This window comes from Pseudogymnoascus destructans (assembly GCF_001641265.1).
Source record: "Pseudogymnoascus destructans isolate 20631-21 unplaced genomic scaffold scaffold_6, whole genome shotgun sequence".
Taxonomy (NCBI): Eukaryota; Fungi; Ascomycota; class Leotiomycetes; order Thelebolales; family Thelebolaceae; genus Pseudogymnoascus; species Pseudogymnoascus destructans.
Genome location: NW_020167525.1, coordinates 818,180 through 838,635, shown reverse-complemented (window position 1 = coordinate 838,635; position 20,456 = coordinate 818,180). Strand labels below are relative to the sequence as shown.

At 51.2% G+C, this 20,456-nt stretch overlaps 3 protein-coding genes across 3 annotated transcripts; all 3 read right to left on the bottom strand.

The window, feature by feature from the left end:
* Nucleotides 1-1,504: 1,504 nt before the first annotated feature.
* Nucleotides 1,505-1,866, bottom strand: TMA22_1 (Translation machinery-associated protein 22; the record flags this gene model as incomplete). The annotated part of the gene is made up of 2 exons (XM_024467066.1): nt 1,505-1,817; nt 1,862-1,866. 2 exons carry the CDS (start codon nt 1,864-1,866, stop codon nt 1,505-1,507), a joined length of 318 nt encoding a protein of 105 aa, XP_024325697.1.
* Nucleotides 1,867-13,367: 11,501 nt separating this feature from the next.
* Nucleotides 13,368-14,109, bottom strand: VC83_03418 (uncharacterized protein; the record flags this gene model as incomplete). The annotated part of the gene is made up of 3 exons (XM_024467065.1): nt 13,368-13,389; nt 13,449-13,633; nt 13,681-14,109. 3 exons carry the CDS (start codon nt 14,107-14,109, stop codon nt 13,368-13,370), a joined length of 636 nt encoding a protein of 211 aa, XP_024325698.1.
* A 1,638-nt stretch (nt 14,110-15,747) lies between these two features.
* ISM1 (isoleucine-tRNA ligase) lies at nt 15,748-19,025 on the bottom strand. The gene is made up of 3 exons (XM_024467064.1): nt 18,815-19,025; nt 18,540-18,742; nt 15,748-18,488 (listed from the first exon to the last, which is right to left on the bottom strand). The coding sequence occupies exons 1-3, from the start codon at nt 18,874-18,876 to the stop codon at nt 15,883-15,885; spliced, it is 2,871 nt and encodes a 956-aa protein (XP_024325892.1). The 5' UTR covers nt 18,877-19,025; the 3' UTR covers nt 15,748-15,882.
* Nucleotides 19,026-20,456: the final 1,431 nt, after the last annotated feature.

The following is a 20,456-nucleotide window of genomic DNA, read 5'->3' as shown; positions in this document are numbered from 1 at the left end:
TCGGATCGCCATGGCATCCAACATTTTAAACATGGCCTCTCATTTTTGACCTGGCATCGCTTACCACCGAGCATAAATAATCGCCTACAAATTATTACCGCTTTGCTAACGGCTGCCCCAGGGGGCAGGTGGATACGATGTTGGGATCGTCATTGTCACCGGGCACTGCCAAAGTGATAACTGCGGCCGTCACGGGGATTGGTAGCCAATCTCTATGGCGATCCCCGCCGGCCCCCAATTGCCCCCAATTGCCCCCAATTGCCCCAACACTAGGGTCTTCTAGTCAAGGCTAAAACACTTTTTCCCTGTAGGATTGTTGGAAGGGCTTCGGCTTGAGCCCCATTCAGCTTCGCCAACGACGAAGAGGGCGAGAGACGGCCCTTGGTCGATCAGTTTGTCCCGCTAAGGCGAAAGCCTTGGCACCAACAGCCTCTGTAACTCCCTGCCTATTTTGGACTTCCTCGCCCGAGTAAGACAATTCCAAGCGCCTAATGCTCGTACGTCCTTCCTATTTGAAAGTCATTCACTGCGCGAAACACGATGGAACATTAGTCAGCGGTGTAAACATTCATCGAAGCATTTCTATATAATGCTTGTCTGCACACCACTGTATACTACATCGTATTCTGCCCGCTCGCAATAGTCCGCAATGTTATCCTCAACCCACATCATACTGTTACTGTCCTCGATTGCTTCTTCATGTTTCGCGCAAAACTTTAGTGATACAGTGTGCGATAAAAATGTCATAACTGCAACACTCAATGCGACCCTTGCAAAGGAGGGGCCAGTCTGCGGTTTGTCACTCGGAACGCATCTCGATTTCACTCAATGCTGCGCCCCAAACCAGCCGATATACACTACAAATGCATGCACGTATGTTGAATTTTTTTCGTGTCAAATTCCAACTTCCTCATTGTTAAGTTTGAGGAGAGATACTAATCAGTGGTACTGTACCATATCCAATACTGTCAGGTAGACAAAAACCAGACAGCTGGTTTCACTGATTGTGCTCGTCTTGTGGCACGAGATCAAAATCTCACTCTTGGCATTACAGCCTGTGAAGGTGGGGCTGGGAGGATCGGGCAGATATCTTCAGCGGGAGCAGTCATAGGGGCTGCCTTCATAGGGTTGGTTTTGGCCTTTTAAGTAGAGATTCAAATGTATTATATACGGCATTGATCCCAGAACCCACCTGCTGGCAGTGTTTTTGGTTGGTAAAAGGTCATTTGGGATATGGGGGAAGGGCGGAGGACGGAGGAATCAGAACTGGCACAGAAGAGTAGGACAGTGTCAATGAGAGGGTAGTTTGGAGAACAGCAGGGGGACGGATTAAACTGAGATGCTCAGTTCCCAGGACCTACAGTACAATACATATCTAGGCCCATTTAGTACATATCTTTCACGGCACTGCCACCCGTTTCAAAAGTGAAAGCTTAGATCCTATACCCAATCCATAAATTCATTCCCCACCTCTTCTATCTACCCCCCAGGGTCAACTCCCTACCTACGGCCCGGGCGCCGCACTAGCCCCCTTCTTCTTCTTGTCTTCCACCAACTCAATATTATCCCCCGGCACCAAATCCCCATACTTCTCGAGCAAGAAGTCCTCAATCTCCGTACTCACATCCCCCTGCACGACAATCTCCTCGCCCCCACTCGCCGTCTTGGTAACGCTACTCCCCGTCGCGAACTTCTTGCCGAAATCCTTACTCACCTTCTTGAGCTCGAGCCCGAAGGCTTCAAGTCCAGAGACCGCAGTCACGTATTTGCGCTTGTTGCGCTCGACGCGCTTGATGGTGCCACCAATAGACGGGCATCTATCGTTTGTGAAGACAGAGCAGGGCGACCCTTAATGGCCAACGACATGCCACTAACCGTATGGTATCATACGGAGTATAGCTTCATAAAAAAGGCGATGTTGGTTCGTATTTGTTTGCATTGGCCACTGGAATACAGAAGCCGAGGTGCATACAACCGCCCTTTGTTCTTTGTAACTCGTTTGCCTACCTCCGCACATTAACGCCACAATTTCTACAGTGAGTCGTCCGCCGCTGTATCATATGCAGTGGTATCCCAATGAGGACCAAGGTCGCATGCACTTCACGGGGAAGATTCAAGGCTACCGATAGAGAACGATAAGCAGCCCTCACACCATCTTCGTTTAAAGAGCACAGTGCACACCATGTCCAGTTGCCTTCGAAAAGCTATTCACTGTGGTCTCAAGTATGCGTAACAAGCACTGAACTATAGCTCTGTGTGAAGAGGTCAGCATGGAGAATGGCGTGGCAGATTTGCCGTGTCCACACCTTGTTTCGCAAGCAGGTTCATGGCTTCCTCATTGGTTCGAATGTTACGTATCACGTGAAATATCATGTTCATTCAACACGAGGAGCTGCATTAAGTGTATTCCTCTAGGAGGGTGTCCTTGTATTTACACCTACAACATGTGAGCGAAGCGGCCAGTCGGATTCGATGATTACTTGCAGAATGAAGACAGAAGGCAAAGGTTACGGAGTCTCTCGGAGCAAACAATGTCACAAGGACCAGTTGTTCAAGATGTATCTTTTCCGTCTCGAAGTCTAATTTTGTTGTAATATGTCACATGATCTCAGCACCACTTCCCCGCAATTTCAGGCAGCAATAGATAGACAGGAATACACACGCATATTACTCAACAGTTATGAGCCCGGAGCAACTCCAAGACGCATTTTGAAGCCTATAGAAACCCGTACGGACCTAATACCCCTCCTAGGAGTCGAAAAAACCATCATTATGGCGACCCTACAGAAGGCGGGGGTGGTCCTCACAAGCCCTAGAGACTGGGACGAGTGGATAGAGACTATCAAAACTGCTTCAATGAAGGCAGGAGTATGGGGGTATATCGATCCATCAATCGAGGACCCTCCTACACTCCTACAGCCCGTTCGACCTATTCCTGAGTTCGTACGGAGTGCCACGCAAGCTGGTGGTGGTGTTACTGCTCAAACAAGACCTGGAGTGTCAACAAGAGCTTCAGGTAGCCAGACCATCCAACCTTCAGTAGAAGGCCAACAGCAATTAATGCCAATTACGTACGCATCTCTTACAGAAGATCAGAAGGAACAGCTTCGAAACCTACAAGCTGATTTCCAATATGAGCGCAAGGTGTGGGAAAAGCAGGAGGAAGCAATTCAGGGGCTTCGCTCTAAGATCCAAGAAACCATCAAACGCGACTTCCTACCCTATACCTACAATTGCGATACTCTGTACGATATGCTTAGAAAGCTACGAGACCGATTCGCACCTACTCAAAGAGCTAGAATTGGAGAATGGAGACTAGAATGGCAAAAGGCTGCGAAAATGCAAAGAGGCAAGGACCTTGAAGACTGGCTCCTAAACTGGGAGAATCTATACACTCAAGGCCGTACGCTACAGGCAACAGAGGTTATCGACCCTCACGACGCTATCTATACCTTCCTTGATGCAATAGGACCTTGCGAATTCCGAGGACCATGGAAACACAAGCTAGAGAAGCAGACAAAGTCGTACGAATTTGAGGAGGTCCTACGACAGTATAGAACCAACCGTAGGCAAGAGAGATTCACCCAGAAACCTAGGGGGGAACATGGAGTTTTTGCACTACAAGAGGATGACAATAGCGACCTACAGCCAACGCTCCAAGGCCGTACAAACAACCTACAACAAGGTCAGCAAGGTCAGAGAGGCAGAAAACAGAAAAATCAGGCTCGACTAGACTGCCCTTGCGGAACAACACACAAGTGGTGGGACTGCCTCTATGTGATGAAGTCAAAGCGTACGAGGCAATGGCGCCCAAATAAAGAGATTGAAGCTAAAGTAGAGGCCTATATAAGTGACAAACCAGGATTCCAGTACGTTATCCAAAAGGCAGAAGAACAGAACAATTTCAACAACCCGAATGGAGTACAATCCCGTACGAATACAGATCCACCTATGTCTTTCACTACAGTCTTCCAAGTCTCCCAAGGACTAAAGCCGAAAACCTCAGCCTATGAGCTCTCTAAAAGCATAATTCTCGACTCTGGAGCTACAATTCACGTCTGCAATGACCGTACGAGGTTCTACAATATCCAAGAATGTCAAGATAATAGCTACCTCTTAGCTGGAGACCAAAGGGTGAAGATTGAAGCATTTGGGTCTGTAGATATTACAGTCCAAAACGGGGAGGATAAGAAGTCTCTACGGACTATCACCCTTACAGATACAGCTCTCGTTTCATCCTTCCACACTTCAGTCGCTTCTCTTAGACGATTCATCCAAAAGGGAGTTCATTGGAATACCGCTGCACAAGGACTTACATACGGAGATCAACCGTTCTGCAACACTCCAATGCTTCATGGACAATGGGTTCTTGAATACATCAAAAATGACCCTACCCGAGCTGTTTATAGCACTCAGGATCAACAGGACAACGTTGTCCTATCTTCGTACGGCCCTCGTAAGGACCTAAAAGGCACTGCAAAGGAATGGCATAACCGCATGGGACACCTAAACCAAAACGCCATTAGAAAACTCCAAGAGAAGACCGCTGGAGTTATCATCACAGACCTAGACTCGTACGATACTCAGTGCGAAGTATGCCGACTTACGCATGCTACAAGGCAGATTTCTAGAAGATCTACACCACGCTCAAAAGTGCCATATGAGAAGGTCCACCTTGACCTAATCCAAATGCCAGATGTAATGGTGGGTGCACCAGATGTGAGAATCTAGCCACCCAAGGAAGGGATGAATTTACTAAGACAACACACTGTCTTAGAAAACAGAGCCAAAGGGTCGTAGCTTAGACTATTCCACAACGCAGCAATCAGGTGTGTGATGTAGTGAAGTGGTTCAGACAAGTTGCAACAAATGTTGAGTCTGGGAACTCAGGGGTAAGTCAGAGGTTAACACCTCACTGACTTTTCAGAAACAAGGAGTAACAAGATGAATGCTTGGAAGCTTGTAAAAGACGTGGAAGTATGTGATAGTCGATTTACTGTATTGCCTGCTTGCCCTTTCTTAAGGAAAGGGCAATCCTATTTATGCTAAAGGAGTGTAGTTCTCTCATTTTCCATGACTTTCCATGACTAACCAGGCTTGGTAAATGTATTAGAAATCAAGTGCGACCCACAACTAGCTTGCTAATCATGTAGTGAATGTAAGAGAATCCCATAGAACCATCTCTTGGGTTCCTAGCCTATAGGAAGTGAAAAGGAGGTCCAAGGTCAGAGTACCTATAGATAAATTATGTCATAACTTAACCAATCTTGTGGGTAACTAAGGAGCGATGACGTGTAATGAATCAAAAAGGGTTGTAGAAGCTTCTAGAGCTATCGTTCATGTTCCTAGGCCTCTAGTTGGTAGAGATATGCCATGTGGTAGTATTGGCCCACCCCCTTAAGGAGGAGATTTTCTTAATAACTTGTTCAATGAGTGTCCAAATGATATGCCGTGATGTATGTAGCATAAACAGATGTAGTAGAAGATTTTGCAGCAATCGTTGAGTAGTATTGCTTCTGTTGTTGGTGTAAGGATGCCTCCTTACTCGGGTTAGTTACGGTCGTCACGTGGCGCCCTCGAGACTCGGGGCCATTACGGTTCAATCGCAACTGCGAGCCTTAGGCACATAGCGTAGGGAAACCTTAAGGCAAACAGGGAGTTAGCAGAGTCGGAGGGGTTTCGGGTATTTAAGGGAACAGGAACAGAGGGTTATACCTTCATCTTTTTTGTATCCTTCGTAGTAGACCTCTAGGATAGAATACAGCATCACCTCTGACCCGCACTCCCACATGCACCTACAGAGAGCCGTATTCCCTGTGCCCTTACATTATACAAAAAAGATCACGCCTGCCGGGGACGGCCGTACGCAAATAATATCCCACAACTGGAACGACTCAGGAGAACTGTCGAAACACCACCGACCGTGACTCGGTGCCATTTCGAAGTAGAGACCTGACGACTTCAAATAGCCGTGATTCCAGAGATCTCACGGACAGCCAGTGGATCAGGGTTTGATCCTGCAGAGCAAGCTGGTAAAGTCGCCGACGCGTTGGCGCCGAATAGGATACGAGATCCTAAAGAACCCCCTCAGCACAGAGGTAATTGTGAACAAGAGTGCTGATAGCTACGAGCTACCGGAAGTCAGACTCTTCTGTATCGACTGCGACTCGATACACCCCCGAATCAAGATGTCGCGCAAGACGGCACCAAATCCACCACCCGACAATGACGGTCAACCGCTACGAATGACAACGAGGCAAACCGCCACAGCGGCCACGACTACAGGGCCATCCGAAAGCCCCCCGGATCGCATAGCGAACCTCGAGAACGAGATGCGGGAGCTTAAGGCGATGATAGCCGGCCTTGTAGCCAGCCAGACCCGAATACCATCTACGCCGCCACCGGCCGCGGACACACCAGTGCGTACCATTGAAGCTGACGATAACGAAGACGAACAGTCTGAACAGCCAGCACCGACAGTGCGAAACACGCCCGGCACTGTTCGACTGCCACCTGTCGTCAATGCGCGCTCTCCTTCAATCCCAGTTCTACCCCGACAGTACACCGAGGACCCTCCGAATCGATACAAGAAGTCCACCATCTCTGAGAAGATTACGCCGCTCAGCGATGGGATAGAACATACTTTTATGCAATGGAGCGCGTCGATCCGAGACCGACTCGTAGTCAATGAGGACCACTACCCTACCGACGTCTCAAGAAGAGCGCTGATATGGGGAACTACGACCGGCCTGGCAAAGACCTATTTGGAACCCCAATACCTGTCCGTTACACATGCGTTTCGCAGCGCCGACGAGATGATGGACCTACTAGGTTCATACTTCCTCACCGGTAACGAGACGGAACAGGCCCAGAACCTCTTCGATGACATGCAAATGGGAGAGAAGGGACACTCTAACGAAACCTTCCCTAAATTCAAAGCTCGATTCCAGAGTGCTGCTATCACTGGACAAGTCACGGAGTCGGAATGGTTCCGGTACATGTGGAACAAGTTGACCCCGCAATTCCGAAGCCGCGTGGCTGTCGTGAAGGACCAATGGAAAGGCGATTACCTCACCATGGTCCGAGCCTTGACCGCCTTCGACCAGGAGCGACGCCGGAACGGCGAGTTGGGCTCCCAGTCCAAGGCGGGCGAGTTGAGCTTCCGAGGACCGGCCCGCCTGAGCTCATCCAGGTTCACGCCCGTGGAGCCCGCCAAGACCCAACCGCTGAGGCCGACAAGAAGTCCTTTGGTTTCCTTCCAGAGGACTCCTTTCATACCCACCGCCCCCAAGCCGGACATCACAGGCTGCGTCCGGACCGCCATGCCGGCTGCATCCGGGAACTGTTTCAAATGCGGAAAGCTCAGCCATTTCCAGGACAAATGCCCCCTCAACGCTACTGTTAAGGAAATCAACTGGGAAGACCCCGAGACTGAGGAAACCTGGGAAGAAGCTGTGGAACTCCAGTCGGACGAAAATCTGGAGGAAAACGACGAGGCCTAGTAAAAGGCTCCTTCCTAGGTCTACGCAAATGTGATCTGCGAGATCTCGACCTGCAAGAACTCTTGGGCGTAACCTAGTTCTTAGTCGACACGATGCTGAGTCTGAACGAACTCGGTGTGCAAACGAAGGCTCTCGCAGACACAGGAGCAAACGGATACCTCGTCATCAATAAGCCCTTCGCGCTACGACTGTCGAAGGCGCTTCAGAGCCCAATACGGAAACTACCCTACTCTGTACCCATACGTGGTTTTCAGCGAAAAATCCAAAGTCACGTATCGGAGTATATTCGGTTGCACTTGACAGTCGAAGGACGCCGAATATATAACTGCCCCTTTGTGCTCCTTGACCTCGGAGCGCAAGATGTGATAATTGGGAAGAAGCTTTTCAGCCGCTTCCGAATACTACTCGACTCTGCAAAGAGCCGGTTAGTATGGCCAAAGGAGTACCCGCCAACTCCTAGCTGGAGTAAGGAGATCACCTTGCCCTACCACTCGCGCGAAACGTCCATTCGACATCCGGCACACCAGTCGGATGCGAATCGTAGGGATCTCGCGATCCACCACGAGGATAGACGCCACGCAGGCGGACGCTCGATGGACATGAAAGTGATAAATCCTGAATATAAGGAGGCCACCCCCATGCCTTCGAGCCCACCCCGGAACCCCAAGGTTCCACCACCTCCGATGAGGACGCCAACGCATGGGTTTGTGCCTGTGCAGATCTGCGAGATCGGTACAAATGCCTTCTATCACGAGATGATGCGGAGCGACGCCGAGTTCTTCCAGACTAGTATATATGAGATTGATCAGATCATTCAGCAGAGAGAATTGGAAGAGGACGACGAGACAACATCACTCATCCAGGAGAAGCTCCCGTTTGTGCATCGAAACTATGCCGACGTCTTCTCAAAGTCAGAATCGGATCGACTTCCGCCACACCGCATATACGATCACAGGATACAGCTCGAGGCCCCTCTACCAAATGCCTTTTTACCGCTCTACCGACAAAGCACTGAGGAGCTAAAGGCTACTAAGCAATACCTGTTGGAGAACCTCGACAAAGGCTTCATCGCCAATAGTGATAGTCCCTTTGCGTCGCCTATACTATTCGTGAAGAAAGCGGACGGCAAACTGAGGTTCTGCATCAATTACCGCAAGCTGAACGGCCTTACCCGCAACTATCCGTACCCTATACTGCGCATCGACGAATTGCTAGGCCGGGTGTCGAAAGCAAAGATCTTCACGAAATTAGACATCCGGCAAGCCTTTCATCGTATACGAATGCACCCCGACTCCGAAGAGTACACAACCTTTCAGACTCGGTACGAATCCTACGAATGCAAAGTGCTACCGTTTGGCCTAACCAACGGTCCTGCAACCTATCAGAGGTACATGAATGACGTTCTCATGTCATACTTGGATGATTTCTGTACTGCCTACCTAGACGACATCCTAATATACTCCGAGGACCCTTCGGAACACATAGATCACGTACATAAAGTTTTGCAGCGTCTACGAGAAGCCAGACTCCAAGCCGATATAAAGAAATGTGAGTTCAATGTTACTAGGACGAAGTACTTAGGTTATATTCTCACTACTTCCGGTGTGGAAGCGGACCCCGACAAAATCGAACCACTTCGTAACTGGATCCGACCGACTACTGTAACGGGAGTGAAGTCCTACCTAGGATTCTGTGGTTTCTATCGACAATTCATCCGAGATTTCGGCAAGATAGCGAAGCCACTCACGGCCATTACTAGACCTTCGGAGCCGTTCCTGTGGACGGACGAATGCGAGGCTGCTTTTGAGGAATTGCGACGACAACTCTTGACAGTACAGGCACTTCACCACTTCGACCCCGAATTGCCTACGAAGCTGGAGACTGATTCCTCCGATGGAGTAGTAGCTGGAGTTCTGTCCCAAGAACACCCTGACAAGCGATGGTATCCCGTAAGCTTCTATAGTCACGTCCTTACCGGACACGAGATCAATTGGGAGTTCCACGATAAGGAGCTTTTTGCGATCGTGAAAGCCTTTGCTAAGTGGAGGCCCGAGTTGGCTTCGGTACGACACCGAGTCGACGTTTACACTGACCACCGATCGCTCGAATACTTCATGTCGATGAAGGTTCTCACGGCGAAGCAGGTCCGGTGGATGGAACTACTCTCCGACTTCAACTTCTGCATTACGTATACGGCAGGAAAGAATAACCAGAAGGCAGATATTCTAAGCCGAAGAGACCAAGACCTGGTAATGCAACAGAAGGTCAAACTTGATAGTCGTGCGAGGGTGTTGCTTGGCCCAGCTCGCCTACACCCCCGTATCAGTGCCGAGTTGGCCAACAGTTATGTAGCATCGATCAATGCCATCGACCCCCTAAAGGCGAAGATGCCCTTCGATCTGATTGAGGCACTATGTGTAGACAACCGGAAGTCGTTTGCCGAGACACGCGCGAAACAACCCTTACCGGATGGGTACGCCCTGGCCGACCAACTCCTCCTGTACAAAGACCGCCTATGTGTGAATCGTCACACAGAGCTTTGTACGAAACTCATCCGGGAGGCACACGACCAAGTGTCGACCGCGCACCCAAGTGGCAGGAAGACCTACCAGTTGCTCGCCCTAAAGTATCATTGGATCGGTATGGAAGCGGACTGCCTCCGATACGTATGTAACTGCGTAGCGTGCCGACTTTCTCACACCAATGTCACGAAGCAGCAAGGTTTCTTACACCCCCTACCAATACCCGAATACCCTATGCAACACCTAACGATGGACTTTAAGGAGTTCCCAAAGGACAAGCACAGATTCGACAGCATCCTGGTGTTCATGGACTGACTCGGTAAGGGTTCGGTGTCCATACCGTGTCACAAGACCACCGATGCCCGCCAAATGGCGCAACTATTCATCGAATGGATATATCGATTCGGACACACTCCGGAGTCGATCATCAGTGATCACGGACCCCAATTCATATCAGCTTTCTGGCGAGAGTTCTGTCGAATCATAGGGGTCAAAATTAAGCTGTCAACGGCCTACCACAAGCAGACCGACGGACAGACGGAAATCATGAATCGGTATATTGATCAGAGACTGAGGCCTTTCGTATCCCACTACCAGGACAACTGGAGTGAGCTTATCCCCATCATGGATCGGGTGCAGATGACCCTACCTCATACCTCGATCGGAATGACCCCCTACCGGCTCAAGTACGGAACTGACCCGCGCACAAGTTGGGACTGGGAGACGCCAAAAGCCACGACTCCCAGGGAAGTCTTGAACCAGACGGAAGCCAAAGCGGTGGCGAGCCGAATGCATTCCACATGGGTTTACGCAAAGGGGAATATGGTCAAAGCACAAGAGGACATGTCTAGATACGCGAATCGATGCCGACGAGCTATTGACTGGGACGTAGGAGACAAGGTTTACCTATCAACTAAGAACCTGAAAAACCACCGTCCCAGCCGCAAGTTGGGGCAACAATGGGTCGGACCCTATACGGTATTGGAGCAAATCGGACACGCCTTCCTAGACCTACCGACGGGTTCTCAAATACATGACGTTTTCTCACCAGACATACTCATCAAAGCTCCGAATAACCCGCTAACTGGTCAAGCAGCGCCTGAGCCAAGCAGCGAAGTCGTCGACGGGCTAGAGGAGTGGCAGGTCGAAAAGATCCTCACCGTGAGGACCCGACGAAAACAACTCCAATACCAGGTATCCTGGGTAGGATACGATCCGGACCCGGAATGGTACCCCGCCTCGAACTTCAAAAACTCCCCCTACAAAATCAGGGAGTTCCACGCGGAGTACCCAAACCTGCCAGGACCGCCGCAGGACCTACCCGGTTGGATAACAGACTGGGAGACAGGCGAGCCAAGCTATGATCACGAGAGGCACGGCAAAGCAGAGGAAAACAGCGTCGTTGCTATCTACGACACTAAACTAAACACCCTCTAAGCCAGGGCACCCTCCGAGCCGTGGCCCTTGCGGAGGCCACCCTTCCCAAATGTCTCACCGGCGTCGCAACAAGCGGCTACCACCATGAGAAACGAAGGGTCGAGGTGACCCCACGCGAAAGACCACGCCCGAGTTCCCTCCGACACAGGGCCAACCCCCTACTCTCCGTAGGAGGCCCCAACCCCATCCTCCACCTTCTTCTCCTTCTCCTTCTCCTTCTCCTTCCCGCGGGGGGCAGGCGCCAGGACCGACTTCGCAGCGACGGCGACGACGGCAGCACCCGCCTCCACCGCGGCCACCACCTCCTTCAGGAGGCCGGGAACCCCCAACTGCTCCGTCCGAAGACGGCGCAGCGAAACACGAACAACCTGACCTGGGTCAGCACTGATACACCACCAGGAAAGAAGATTCACTCACCTCAAGCTTCGAGTCGACAGACTCGAGGGCGGCGCGGGTTGCGCGGGCCTCCTCGTAGAGGTCCCGAGTTGCCTCGTTCAGGAACTTGGGGACGGAGGCAGCGGCGAGCAACAGGACGCGGTTGGCCTCGAGGGCCGCGGCGACGACGTCGGAGTCGAGGAGGGGGGTTGCCACTTTGGCGGCGAGGAGGTCGGCGAACTCGGGCCCAAGAAACCAGGGCAGCTATTCCCACCAAGTCAACACTGAACAAACCCAAAAACGAGCCAAATGCAAACCGAAAAGCAACAGGAAACCCACCGGAACACACGCAGAATGCTGTGAAGTGCAGTAACTGCACTTCGAGCTGGTCGGGGACCAGACACAAGTATGGGCCGCAGCCCCACGGGAGATTGCCCGAAGGCAGCGGACGCACAGGATGCGGAAGGAATCCGAAAGGGCCCCAGAGGGCACGGGAACCGGCATCTTCAAATTGGAAATCTGCGATTTCCCGTCAGCCCAGCCCGAGTTATCACCACCGCGCCAGCGCGGTTCCTCAACCTACCGAATCGTTCGAAGTTGTTTTGTATCTAAAAACAATCAATTAGTATCCTTCTCGACGTCCGGAGGGGTCACTTACCAGTCTCGCGAGGGGGGGTCGGCGTTGTTGTTGTTGTGGAGAAAACAACAAGCTGTGTGCGAAGCTGGAAATCATATTCTGGCTTACAACAAAGCCGTCCGAATCGGGTTAGTGCGAAACTCGCCTTTGACCTCGAAATTCTACGACGACACATACCGCGCGGACTCGATTCGATACCAATACGGACCTTTACCACACTAATCACCGCACGCACAACAAAGATGCGACTCTCAGCACACAGATTCAGACCACTTCCGCCACCCATCCGGCCGCCTACCATAGCCGTCTCGACAAACAAACGGCATTCCAGACCTTGCGCCCGCACCTCACACAACAACCCAAACAAGGGTTCGTCGCGGTCGCTCCTCGGTCTCGATTCTTCCTCCGCACCACACAACCCATACAATAACTCACACACGGCGTGGGCTTGCATGCTTTCGGGACAAAGCACCTTCTGAAGGCTGGGGGTAGTGTAAGGATGCCTCCTTACTCGGGTTAGTTACGGTCGTCACGTGGCGCCCTCGAGACTCGGGGCCATTACGGTTCAATCGCAACTGCGAGCCTTAGGCACATAGCGTAGGGAAACCTTAAGGCAAACAGGGAGTTAGCAGAGTCGGAGGGGTTTCGGGTATTTAAGGGAACAGGAACAGAGGGTTATACCTTCATCTTTTTTGTATCCTTCGTAGTAGACCTCTAGGATAGAATACAGCATCACCTCCGACCCGCACTCCCACATGCACCTACAGAGAGCCGTATTCCCTGTGCCCTTACAGTTGGTGTGATAAGCCAAGATATGTATGGTGACTTGTAGGTTTGAGGAGGAGATTTCTAAGTTTGCTCTTGAGTTTGATAGCAAACTGAGTGCAACGAATGTCAGTATGACAATGATGTAGGGCTATCGTTAATTGAGGCATATCACAGGAAGCATGCACAAGGAAGCAAGGATGGGACAACGTAATGGTATTGGCCTTGGTGGCATTGCTGTATACGCGCTGGGCAGCGTGAAGGGCGCTGATGGCCTGGACAGTAGCCTCAGAATCAGCAGCAAGGCCAGCATCTTCGTCGTCGGCCCAACAGTTCAGGAGAGCATCGGCCGCAAGCTGGAGGGCCTCCAACTCGGTGCCAAGCTGGGCAGCAGCCTACCCAACCATTAGTACAAACAAACAATGAGGAGGGAGTCCCTTACTGGAACGCACGCGTGGTTGCCCCGAAGGCAGTCTGCGCACTTGGCCATGCCGGAAGGGACCCAGCACATCTGGCCTGGGAAGTTGTAATACGTGTGCGCACACTTCATGCAGCACGGGCGGGAGCCAGCGCGAAGGCGTCCTGCAGAATCAGGAACCTCACAGCGGGCAGCGACCTTCCACCCAAGCACGGTGCGCTCATCCTTTGGAGCCTCGGACTCAGGAACGATGAAGCCTTCGAGATCCTCAGCTTCGTCCTCGACTTCAGGCGAACGATACGGACGGACAGTGCGAGAACGTGATGTGGAGGAGGCGACAACAGAAGGAACAGGCGTGGCGGGCGCCTGCGACTCGGGAGAGCTGGACATCTGGGCCGCTGGTCGCTTGCGAGGTGTAGTAACTGGAGCCTTCCCCTTCGGCTTGGGAGCCATGATGAGGGTTGGACGATGTGAGATCTATCCGTAACGATAAGCTCCTGCAATCCAGGTGGAAAGGAAGTGATTACCTTAAAGAAACAAGCAAATGTGTAGGCCCCAAAGGTTGGGACTAAGATTGAGGGCGAAAGGCGAAGTAAGGTGATGTTGAGGATGAAGGTGGCAGGAAGTTCGATAGGAAGTTTGGAAGGAAGTAGGAGTTTGGCGCGAGACCCATAACAAAGGGGGTGGCCGCGGCAACACACAACAAGGGGGGTCACAGGACCAGCCTACCAAGCGCGCACCCAAACAAGCCCACCACCTGGGGCAAAACGAAAGTCCAAACAAGCCAGGAGGGTACCAAGCCCTACCTGCGAACCTGGGAATTGAGGGCAATTCCCCTAAGAGGGGGGGTAATTGTAAGGCAGGGCCGTCACGTGCCCTCACGTGGACGACCCAAGGCGTTGCCCTACTGTGGAGAAACCCTGGTTTACCGAGGGCAAGGGGGTTCCTGGATAAAAGGGGCTGGAGACCTCGGAAGGAGGCCTCCAGTCAAATAGTCGATGTATCTACGTAGACCTATTGTGCTTACAGAATACGATACCTTCCTGCCTCCTGACCTGGTTCCCTGGACTCCCGTGAGACCCTTAGGCTTACGATCCTTACACCACAGCTGTAAACGTAACATCGTTGACAGCCTCGTTTGGATCCCCAATTCTCTTGCTCAATAGTGATAATGTCTCGGTCCTATGGGTTACCACGTCCATACTATCCATCGCGTCTATTCCGAAAATTGTTGACATATGAACAGCGCACGTGTAAAGAGTACACTAAATAGCTGGTCGGACAAGATCATTGGAAGCCAGACATCCGTCATCGGGTCACCAGGGCCAAGCGCAACGAACGCATTCCTCATCGAGTTCGCACCTGAGTTCCGTTTAGACTCGGATCTTCATAGCTAGCGGTTGAAGATTTCGGTGTCGCATACAGTATTCCAAGAGCTTTAGAGTGGAAAAAATGTAGTTTGACCGGCAGACTCTCAAATGGATCCAAATCTGCCCCCAGTCTTTCAATGCTCGAGGCATCCGAGTGCATGATATTGACATCAAGATTTTGGCCGTCGTCCGCAGTCTCATTTGGTACAGGTTAATACTGTCCGGCTTGGTTTAGATTCCTATTACTGCCCCCTCTGTTTGTAACGCCCACAGAGCGATTAGCTAACCAGGTTTGTGTCCTTCGTCTCACCTTCGAAGTCATATCACTAATAATTTCCCCCGTGATAGGCCCCGGGCAAACATGCCCAGAATATGTGCACTTCATGCAATGTGGCGTAGTCTCATCGCACTAGTATTTGGCATACTGTCAGCAATACCAACACTGAGAACCCAGCCATCTGCATGGAGAAGCGTGGTACAATAATAGCTAGGCTATCCAACCGTCTAAGGCAAAGTTCCTTGAACCCATCAATAAATATTTTCTCAGATGGGGAGTCTTTGCTTGAGGAACAAGTTGTATCGGGGTGGTGGAATGCTGACATATTGCATTTAGTCAGCAACGCTGCTAAATAAATAGGCACCCTTCTACGCCCTTTCAGGTATGAATCCATCCCCGAAGCAGAACTCGAATTGGGCATATCATTTCAAAAAAATGTAAACAATCTTTGGAAATTCAATAATAAATAACACCGTATATGAATATTTATCCCTCTATATATTATACAATGCAGTCCTTTTTTTACATATAATACAAGTAGTAGAGAGCCAGCACCACCACTTACTTCACCCCGCCGCTTCAAGACTCTGTGACCTCAACGACGTCAGCACACCTCCCACATAACTCATCCTCAGCAGGAGCCACGTATCTCCAGCACCTAGGACACTTTGCCTCCCTTGGAGGGAGAACCCATGCAGTTCCCTTCCCACCGGGGACTTCGAATTCAGCGTTGAATTTCCACTCCGCCACACGCTCCGCCACACGCTCTTCTCCAGAACCAAACTCGACTGATGAGACGACGAAGATTTCTTGGAGCTCGTCGGCGTAGTTCTGAAATAAATCTTGTGATTCTTTGGGTAGGGTCAGGATAACAGAAGACTGGAGAGATGATCCGACGAGTTTGTCGGTTCGGGCTTCTTCTTGGGCAGTCTTGATCGCAGCGTTGGCGGCCATCAAATGTGAGATATCTGTTGGCAGACTGGTGGGAAACTTGTAGGTGAGAAGACGTAGCTCATCGGTGCTCCGTTGAAGGGGGTGCACCGAAGAAGTACTGTCCTTCATCCACTGCGGCCTATGCTCCCATGACTCCTCGACTAGAGACGGTGTGATGGGGCCAAGCATGTGCATAAGTCCCATGAAGATAGGATACAGCACACCGCCTCCATTCCCACAGTATAAACGATCTTTAATAGCCTCCAAGTAGAACGAAGATAGCTCCGCATTAATCCAGCGATTCAAGATGCTGATAGCCTTGTGGAAATTGTACGCCCGACACGCTTCATTGAAGCCAATCTGAGTTTGCTGTAGCTGGTACAAAGCAATAGTATCCAACTTAGTCAACTGCACCTTCTCGCTGCTCTCCCTCATTGACCCCAGCAGCATTTTTAGGGTGGTGCGGTACTTCAGTAAAGTTGAGTTGATAGCCTTGAAAACAGGCTGGCGAAGTGCAACATCATGCGTGTAGTCACTGCTCGCAACCCAAAGCCTCAATGCGTCAGCCCCGAGGCCATCGTATGCCGGCGGGCCAGTCGCCTTTCCCTTGCGCTTTATCGGTGGCAGTAAAGTCCCATTCATGATCTCTGCGGGAGAAATGACATTGCCAATAGACTTAGACATCTTCTTGCCGTGCTCATCAATGGTGAAACCGTGGCTGACCAACGTTTTGAAAGGAGCAGAATCTAATCCGGATGCGCTTATGTGCGTCAAAAGACTCGATTGGAACCATCCTCTATGTTGGTCAGTTCCCTCGCTGTATACTTCTGCCGGTCCTTCGGTTTGAGTCCAACTGCTTCCGCTGTCAAACCACACATCCATAGTGTCCGTACCCCGTTTGAGAGTACCTTGGTCGCGGAGACTGGGGGGGACCCATGATACATCATCTTGAGCATCCGTCCACCATGAATCGATGCCCCTTTCTTGGATTACCGAGATAATATGCGACACGCTCTCCTGCGTCAATATAGCCTTGCCACTTTCATCGTAAAAAGCAGGAATGGGAACACCCCAAGCTCGTTGCCGGGAAATACACCATTCGCTCCTCCCCTTTATGAAGCTCTCCAGTCTCGAACGGCTGTTCTCCGGAATAAACTTGACATTGTCAAGGCTCTTCAGCGCTTTATCCTTGATACTGCCCACATCCGCAAACCACTGCTCGGTCGCGCGAACTATCACAGGAAGCTTCGTGCGCCAATCATAAGGGTATTTGTGCTCGTGCTTATGAACCCCAAGGACCTGGAATCCCAAAAGCGCCAGTACGGCCTCGTTACCGCCGCCAAGTACGGATTTTCCTGTCAGCGCAGACGGATTGTGAGGTAATGCCTCATCGGTGAAGCAGCCGGCATCATCCACGGGCGCGGAAGCCTCAATTCCCAACTTGGTGCACACGTCGTAATCTTCCATACCATGACCGGGAGCAGTGTGGACAAGACCCGATCCACTCGCGTCCGACACGTAGTCCGCAAATATCAGGGGCTGGATTGGGGCATTTTCGCCATGGAGGGCATTGACATATGTCAGTCCCTCGAGTTCAGAGCCTTTAATCGATTCGACGACGACCTTGAACGACTCGGGGAATGCGCATTTCGCAGCAACATGCTCGAGGCGTGATTTGGCAATCAGCAGCTGTTCGCTTCCGACTTCCACCACCGTATATTCGAGGTCGGGGCTGACGGCAATTGCCTTGTTGGCGGGTAGAGTCCACGGCGTAGTCGTCCAAATGACAGCATGTAGGCGCCCAGCATTAACCCCCTGACCCTTCAACGCCGCCGGCACCGCCACAACCTGGAACTTGATATACGCCGTTATCGACTCATGAGCCTCATTATACTCCAACTCCGCCTCCGCTAACGCGCTCTTCGAAGATGGCGACCAGTAAACCGGCTTATACCGCCTAAAAATCAGGCCCTGCCTCGTCATCTCCAAAAACACCCCCAGCTGCTTCAGCTCAAACTCCTTATCCATCGTGACCCAGGGATTCTCCCAATCCGCCATGATACCCCACTCCCTGAACCCCTTCTTCTGCTCCTTCACCGTTTTCCGTGCGAGATTCCGCGCGGCGCGTCGGATCCCAATGGGGTCGAGGTTTACCTCCCCATCTTCGCTCTTCGCGCGGACTTGCTCGAGGGCTTTGATTTCGATCGGGAGGCCGTGGCAGTCCCAGCCCGGGACGAATTGCACCCTGCGACCTGCCAAGGTGTTAGATTAAGCTCCAATGTGTGTGTGTGCCGCGGCTATACCTTGCTGGAGCTCTGTTCGGCAAATAAGATCTTTCAGGATCTTGTTCACGGCGTGGCCAGCGTGGAGGCTGCCATTGGCGTATGGTGGCCCATCATGGAGCACAAACGGCTTCTGGTGGGCGCGAACCTTTGCCTGCCAGGCGTACAGGTCATCGGTGCATCGTTGGAGATATTTAGCTTGGTCGGCCGGCTTGGTTCGAGGGCTGGATCGGTGCTTTGTTTAGTATTTCGGGACTGCGAGGGCGGCTTCCAATGGGGGCATGATTTTAGCTTACGGGAAGGTGGACTTGGGCAATCTTATTGTTGAAGACCAGGACTTCGCTGAGGGCACCCTCATTATTGGCACTGGCCCATGGCTTGGGGGTTGAGCTTGAACTTTTTGGTCCGCGGCGCGGTTCGCGGTACATTTCGGCGGGATGAGGCTGCAAGGCCACAACAAATATTTTTTCGTCGTCCCCCACTCCCCGCAAGCACTTCAACTTTCACCAAAAATTCAACATATAAAACGGCAAAAAAATAACAAAAAGCATACAACAGTGAGTATTCGCTGGTGGTCACTCATCCATGAAGTGGATTAATACTTAGGATGGTCCTATTTGGACTAGCGGATGAGTGTCGCTGCCTTAAGATTTTGATGCCCTTACGATATACTATAACTTTATAGCCAAGGATAATTCGATACCTGGGTGAGTTAGATGAGCTTAATTCTCTCACCTTGATATCGTTCGAGCCATTCATAGTATTGAGTAATAAGATTACCCTTGCAGCTACTCCTATACCAGCGCCAAAGGCGCATACAGATCGTCGCATGCCCTCTAATTTACCCAGAGAAGGGGTAATTTATTCCCCGAGAGCTAATAGAACACCCGGGGATAATAACCAGTTGCCTGCATGTACCGACGTAACTCATCTTATGGCCACCTGGGCCTGCTTGGGGATATATAACATCCAGATGTGTATGGGCCGTCCTCTTTCAAAAGCAACCGTTTGGTAGACACTCGTCCTGTTTCCTCTCTACCTATTCAGGTGTAACGGTAGAAATGAGCATCATATAACTTCAAAGGAATGATTGACATTATCCCAACACAACTTTAGACACTCCTACCTGATAGTGGTGGAGAGGATGGATACCGTGGTCTCTAGAGTACAGGGCCCACCAGAACTCTTGCTTTGAGGTTGGAGTACTTGGTCCATCAATACAGTAGCGCCGATGCTAACGTACTGACGTGCTGACTCTACATTGCGGAGTCCTTGGTCAGTTTTGTCGGCCGTGTTCTCATCTGAACCTCAGCTAGGGCCAGCATACAGGAAATAAACTTTACGGAGAATATATAAAGCACCCATTGCATCAGCATGGAGAAGTCTTAAATATTAAGCTTTCCTGGATGCTTTCAGGGACATTGTTTTGTTCCTTTGCCTCGCAGTTGAATCGCACCGCCGCTCGAGATCAAATCCCAACATGAAGAATCTTTTCTTCACCCTCGCGTCTTTGCTCGGGCTGGTTCCAGCTGCCCTGTCCCAGTGCTTTCGGACACAAACACCTTTTCTCCAATCCCCTATGCCGGGCCCAGCCAAGTTCAATTCACGTCTTGCCCGAGCCAGGCTGATGGCCCCAACATCGGCTGGGTTAATGTTATGCCAGGTGCGGATGCAGTAGTGGACGTTAAAGCCCTTGGCAAGCCCCTGAATTTGTCGGACATGGATATCATGACAAGGTATGGCCTGGCCGACGGTCTTTTGGTGGTTTTGACTCGATTGCGATGCTAACAATGTCTTAAAGAGTTGGTACTAGGGTCACGCGAGTGTTGGAGGTTATGACCTCGTTTTCTTCGACATAATTGACCCATCAGGGGCCAACAAGGCCGGCGGTTATGCTCTGAAGGATGGCAAAGTCGTTGCGTCTACCTGTACGACTGG

Bases quoted from the DNA above. Each gene is read 5' to 3' on its own strand.
- ISM1 (XM_024467064.1), bottom strand. From the start codon at position 18,876: ATGAGGGTGCCCTCAGCGAAGTCCTGGTCTTCAACAATAAGATTGCCC. The intron at 18,743-18,814 runs GTAAGCTAAAAT...GCACCGATCCAG, and splicing joins TTGCCCAAGTCCACCTTCCC to CCCTCGAACCAAGCCGGCCG. The intron at 18,489-18,539 runs GTATAGCCGCGG...ACACCTTGGCAG, and splicing joins CCGAACAGAGCTCCAGCAAG to GTCGCAGGGTGCAATTCGTC.